General features: G+C 43.0%; 1 protein-coding gene across 1 annotated transcript; it reads left to right on the forward strand.

Moving 5' to 3' along the window:
* Window positions 1-903: 903 nt before the first annotated feature.
* On the forward strand, window positions 904-3091 carry LOC128746292 (sphingomyelin phosphodiesterase-like). Its single transcript, XM_053843339.1, has 4 exons — window positions 904-1009; window positions 1192-1658; window positions 1720-2694; window positions 2753-3091. Exons 1-4 carry the CDS (start codon window positions 904-906, stop codon window positions 3089-3091), a joined length of 1887 nt encoding a protein of 628 aa, XP_053699314.1.
* Window positions 3092-6795: the final 3704 nt, after the last annotated feature.

A 6795-nucleotide genomic window follows, 5' to 3' on the forward strand; every position in this document is an offset into this window, starting at 1 on the left:
GGAAAACAATGAGAGTGAAAGAGACAGAGAGTCATTTTGCTGACTATTTCCGTCTCTTTCACTCTCATGTAAAAGCTCAAAAATCTGTTTAATCTGTGTAATTTGGCGAAAATCTGTATTCTATGCATACAGATTCTGTACAGGCGATTTCTTTCAAATATCTGTTAAACACAGAATAATCTGTGCATGTGGCAACCCTGCGAATAGGTGGTATTAGTAAACTTTTCAGACCAAAGATTGGCATAGAGCTTTTGTTTTTTTAATTCCAAAAACATCCATACCATCATAACACATTTCCGCTCGTTCATTCCAACTTATCCGAAAAGAACGTCGACAGAAAGATCATTTTTAATTTTTTTAAGAACGTACGTATAGGGATATGTTTGCTTATTATGATCGAAGTTTTTTGGACGAAATGAAATACAATTTTGAATTCCGGTTTGTCCAGAACTTTACGTTAGCACAAACTAGTAATAGAAAGCATGTTCCTAAAAACTATAAAAATTGGGGGTCGGTTTGTTCTTTATAAACTAAGAAAACGCGAAAAAAAAATAAAAATTGTTAATGTATTCACAACTGTAAAAAAAAATAACGGAAATGAATTTATAAGATCAACTGCACCGGTAGATATCATTTCAAAATAAATAGAAAGTGCAATGTAGTACGCATGTCATATCTGAATATTTTTGGAAAGTACGTTCGCGGGGGGTAAACGAATTCCTGTCCCGTCGATTGCTTGTAGATTGGCAGATTGATCATGAGCTGATAAGCGGTACATTTTTTTGCGATAAGAAGTCGCGTCGTTTAAAGTCTATAAAAGTAACCCATCTGCGATTAAGTGCAGTAGTGAGTCGGTTCAGTTCAGCTCCACTGCAAGCTGAGTGTTAGTAAGTTAGTGTGAAGATGAAGCTAGTTTTAGCAACATTTCTAGTGGCATCCGTGGTTACAACCGTTTTCGGACATGAAAATAAGTTGAAATCGGTCAATCAAATACAACATATTCCAAATGGTTAGTAATAAATGAACAAAATGTGTCAACACGAGTCATTGTCCGTTCCACTTTGATAAATGCAAACGATTGCATTCCTTCAATCATCTCATGTTAATCAGCCTATAAGTGTAATGCCCGGGCTGCCGGTTGCCAGCAATTATAACAGCACTTGTCATCTTATCGTATCTTATTGTAAACAGAGCTGCTGGAAAAGGAATTCCACAAAGAATTTCTTCTGTTCCAACGTACTGGCCTGAAGTCTCCCCGTTTGAGGAGAATCATAAATGCTTGGAAGTTCACGAAAGAGGACCGTCGGGATCTCGCATCGCCACGGGATATTCCGATTGAAAAGGAAGAGACTTTCTGCGTGATGTGTCGTTCGATCGTTTCCCAACTGATCCAGCAACGCCAGGACGGAGCCACACGGCAAGACCTTTTTGATGTGGCATATGAACTATGTACGATGCTGCAGATTCAGGAGCCGGACATCTGCTACGGTGCGATCGACGTGAATATAGACTTCTTCATTCATATTTTCGATGATCGTCCGAACTTGGACGCTGGCAGTGTTTGCGGAGTACTTTTCGAAAATTCTGCTTGTCAAATTAACAATACGGCTTTTACCCACTGGGCAGTGAATATTGATCCAAATGGCAGACCTATAACTGTGTGATTTTAACTAAAGTCTTTTTAAAAAAACTATACAATTAAATATATTTACTTTTTAGGAATCCAAGCACTTCCCAGGTGCACGAGGTCCGAACGATATTAAGATCTTGCAGGTTACCGATTTTCATTACGATTCCAACTATCGCGTTGGTCACAACGCCAACTGCAACCGACCGGTTTGCTGCCGAAGTGATTTGGAAATCCCGGATAATATCGAAGACCGTGCCGGTCGTTGGGGAGATTATCGAGACTGCGATACTCCGTGGGACACCGTCGAGGAAGTGATCAATCATATGGCAGAAAACCATCCGGATGCTGCCTACGTTTACCACACCGGAGATATCATCGATCATGGCGTTTGGGAAACCTCCGTCAGTCACAATATAGAGTCGATGAATCGCTTGCACAACAAACTGCTAGAAGTTTTCCCGAACAAACCGGTTTACAACATTATCGGCAATCACGAAGCTCATCCGACGAATGTGTTTGCACCGACCGCAGCCAATCGCCCGGACCTGGCAATGGATTGGTTGTACAGTTATCTGGCGGATGTTTGGGGAAACTGGTTGCCCAGATCTACCCGGAACACTATCCAGCAAGGTGGATTCTACACCGCGCTTGTACGCCCCGGCTTCCGAATCGTTGCATTGAACAACCAAGACTGCTACACCTTCAACTGGTGGATTCTCTGGGATCCGAGTCATCTTTCCGTCCAACTGCAATGGTTGCATGACATCCTGCTGCTGGCGGAGCAGAACAACGAAAAAGTTCACCTGCTAGCCCACATTCCGTACAGCTCTTCCGGTTCGATATTTTCTCCCTGCCAGCGGGAATTCCGGCGCATCGTCGAGCGCTTCTACGATACGGTCAGTGCTCAATTCCATGGACACACGCATCGAGATGAGTTCAACGTTTTCTACTCACAGGAAAATCCACAGTACGCCATCAACGTGGCCTGGAACGGTGGCAGTGCCACCCCGTTCAGCTTCGTCAATCCAAACTACATGGTTTACTATGTGGATCCGGAAACTTACGTAAGATTTTTTCCTCATCTAACAACTAAACAAGATTAAAAATGAGATTTTATTACAGCAAGTTACCGATTTCGAGTCGTACATCTTCAACCTGACCGACGCCAACCACTTCCAGGATCGACGACCGGAATGGATCCGGCTGTACTCGTTCGCCGAGGAATTCCAGATGCACAATCTCAGTCCGGCCGAAGCGGATACGATGGTTAAGCGGTTGGGAACGCCGGCAGGGCGCACCGAACTGCACCGCTATTGGCAGTTCACGGTCAAAATGGGCGACCCGGAGCTGGAGCGGGGTTGCGATGATAACTGCTTGCTGAACAATTTGTGCGACATTGTCCGGGTGGAACGGGGTGACGATCTGAAGTGTGACGAACTGAGGGAGACGTTTTTTGACTGAGGGGTGAAAGATGAATGATGAGGGATTTTTATTGGACTTTTTATGCATATTAATTGGAAAAATATTCCACTGTAAATAGTTGATAAATAAGAAAAAAATATATACATTTTAACTAACCTGTGTTAAAATTATCACACCATTAATGTTTGTTCAAGAAGAGTATTCTAAGTATTCTGCAGTTTTCGAAAATTTAGCCTCATTGCGAATCTACGATCGTATCCCTAGACACAGAAAAATGATGAAAGTCCAGCAGTCACCAGATTGTCTAGGCTATGCACAAGCCTAAGCCCTAGCCCTAGCTAGCCCTAGCCCTAGCCCTAGCCCTAGCCCTAGCCCTAGCCCTAGCCCTAGCCCTAGCCCTAGCCCTAGCCCTAGCCCTAGCCCTAGCCCTAGCCCTAGCCCTAGCCCTAGCCCTAGCCCTAGCCCTAGCCCTAGCCCTAGCCCTAGCCCTAGCCCTAGCCCTAGCCCTAGCCCTAGCCCTAGCCCTAGCCCTAGCCCTAGCCCTAGCCCTAGCCCTAGCCCTAGCCCTAGCCCTAGCCCTAGCCCTAGCCCTAGCCCTAGCCCTAGCCCTAGCCCTAGCCCTAGCCCTAGCCCTAGCCCTAGCCCTAGCCCTAGCCCTAGCCCTAGCCCTAGCCCTAGCCCTAGCCCTAGCCCTAGCCCTAGCCCTAGCCCTAGCCCTAGCCCTAGCCCTAGCCCTAGCCCTAGCCCTAGCCCTAGCCCTAGCCCTAGCCCTAGCCCTAGCCCTAGCCCTAGCCCTAGCCCTAGCCCTAGCCCTAGCCCTAGCCCTAGCCCTAGCCCTAGCCCTATTAAAACCCAAATTAAAATTCAGATCCAAATCCAGGTCCGAATTCTGCTCCAAGTCCAGCTCCAAATCAATGTCCAAATCCTGGCGCATATCGAGGTCCACCTCCAAGTCCAAATCCCAGTCCAAATGCAGTTCAAATCCATCTCCAAATCTAGGTGAAAATCCAGGTCTAAATTCCAAGGACCAAGGACCAAGACCGGGTCCATTCCAACTCCAACTGCACGTCCAAATCCAGGTCCTATTCCAGGTCGAAATTCAATTTCAAATCCTGGACCAAATTCAGGTTCAAGTCTAGGTCCAATTCCAGGTTCAAATCCAGTCCAAATCCAAGTCAAATTGCAACTCAAATCGATGTTCAAATCCAGGTCGAAGGCCAGGTCCAACTTCAGGCCCAAATCCAGGTTCAAATCCAGGTTCAATTTCAGGTCCAAGTCCAGGTTAAAATCCACGTCCAAATCCAGGTCCAAATCCAGTTCTAAATCCAGGTCCAAATCCACATCCAAATTCAGGTCCAAATCCAGCTCTAAATCCAGGTCAAAATTCAGATCCAAGTCCAGTTTCAAATACAGGTCCAAGACCGGGTCCATTCCAACTCCAAATCCACGTCCAAATCCAGGTTCCATTCCAGGTCCAAATTCAGGTTCAAATCCATGACCATATTCAGGTTCAAATCCAAGTCCAATTCCAGGCTCAAATCTAAGTCGAAATCCATGTCTAAAGACAGTTCAAATTCAGCTCTAAATCCAGGTCCAAATTCAGGTCTAAATTCATGTCCAAGTCCATATCCTAATCAGGTCCAAGACCAGGTCTACTCCAACTCCAAATCAACGTCCAAATTCAAGTTCAAATCCAGGTTCAAATCCAAGTTCAACTCCAGGTCCAAATTCAGGTTAACATCCAGGTCCAAATCCAGTTCTAAATCCAGGTCCAAATCTAGGTCATATTCCAGGTCCAAATTCAGGCTCAAATACTAGTCCAAATCAAAGTCCAAATGCAATTCAAATCGTGGGGCAAATACAGGTCCTTGTTCAGGCCCAGTTTCAGATCCAATTCCAGGTCCAAATACAGGTTCAAATCCAGGTATAAATCCATATCCAATTCCAGGTCAAAATTCAGGTCCAAGTTCAGATTAAAATCCAGGCCCGAGACCGAGTTCATTCCAACTCCGAATCCACGTCCAAATCCAGGTCCTATTACAGGTCCAAATTCTGATCAAAATCCAGGTCCAAATCTAAGTCTAAATTCGGGTACAAATCCAGGTCCAAATTCTACTCTAGATCCAGGTTCAAATCCAGGTCTAAATTCAGGTACAAGTGCAGATTCAAATCCAGGTCCAAGACCGAGTCCACTCCAACTCCATATCCACGTCCAAATTCAGGTTCAAATCGTGGGCTAGTTACAAGTCCAAGTTCAGGCCCAATTCCAGATCCAATTCCAGGTCCAAATCCAGGTTCAAATTAAGGTTCAAATCCAGGTCCAAATCCAGGTCCAAATCCATATCCAATTCCAGGTCCAACTCCAGATTCAAATCCAGACCCAAGACCGAGTTCATTCCAACTCAGAATCCTCGACCAAATCCAGGTCCAAATCCAGATCCAAGTTCAGGGTTAAACTAGAGTTTAATTCCAAGTACAAATTAGGGTCCAAATCCATGTCCAAATTGAGTTCCAAATCCAATTCCAGATGCACATCCAGGTCCACATCCAGGTCCACATCCAGGTCCACATCCAGGTCCACATTCAGGTCCAAATCCATGTAGAAATCCAGGACCAACTTGAACTCTAAATCCAGGCCCAATCCCAGGTCCAAATGCAGTTCTATTTCCAGGTGCACTTGCAAGTCCAAATTTTGGTCACTTAAGTCACCATTTTTAGTTATCCAAATCACTTTCAGCCTTACATATGGATTTGCTATTTTTATAGAAAACTAGAGGACCCGGCAAACTTCGTACTGCCACAAATTAGACTGAATATTTCAGATTATAAAATTCAGACGAACTGCAAGAGCTGCTGGTTTTAAGAAAAAGGAGTGTTCTAACGATATAAGTAGTAATTTTTTGAGGTTTCCAGCGTTTGATGTAGTCGATAAACACCGGATTTTCAGAGAACGTGTATATCTAACAACCGTATTAAGCCATTAGCAAGAAATGAAAATTTGACAAAATCTCAAAATTTTTATCATCTACACGTTGGAAACATGTCGGTGTAAAAATTGGTTTGTCAGTTCCCAATACCCAACGGTTGTGTTGGTAGAAGTGACGTCGTGTCTTGTCTTATAAACCCTACTGATTGTTAACTTATTTTTTGTAAAAGTGAATTCGACGACTTAAACAGTGCCAAATTGCGTCTGCTGCTTTTCTAATTATAGGCAATGTTTAGTTAAAACCTTCCTAAGAACATAATCGTTACACCACCAACTATATTTTAATTGATGCTGAAATATATCATTTAATTTAATGCTCTCAAACCTTTTTTTACTTTAGGAATTCGTCCCATTATCATCTTGTTATTCTGTATGCTGGTTCTTAAGTTAACCAACAATTTTTTGACACTCAAGCATATTTCCTTCATCACAATCAGTGGTTCATTTGGAATTCCTTGATAATTTAAAATTCAATTCAATATTTAGTAATAATTTAGTAATAATTTACTTTACTGCTATAGTAATAATTAATTAAAATTAACTGCTATAGTAATAATTTACTGCTTTAGTAATAATTTACTGATCAAGATGACTTCATTATTCCACAAAATGAATTGAATTGTTAATTTTATTTCTGACCGTATCGTCAAATATGTGAATATGCTAATAAAACTACATACACATTTGCTTTAAATCCATTTTTGCACTTTTTGTTCCTTTGTTATATCACGCGCTAAAATAATTTAACACAGAAGCG

The sequence above is a fragment of the Sabethes cyaneus genome, chromosome 1 (genome assembly GCF_943734655.1).
Source record: "Sabethes cyaneus chromosome 1, idSabCyanKW18_F2, whole genome shotgun sequence".
NCBI classification, from domain to species: Eukaryota; Metazoa; Arthropoda; class Insecta; order Diptera; family Culicidae; genus Sabethes; species Sabethes cyaneus.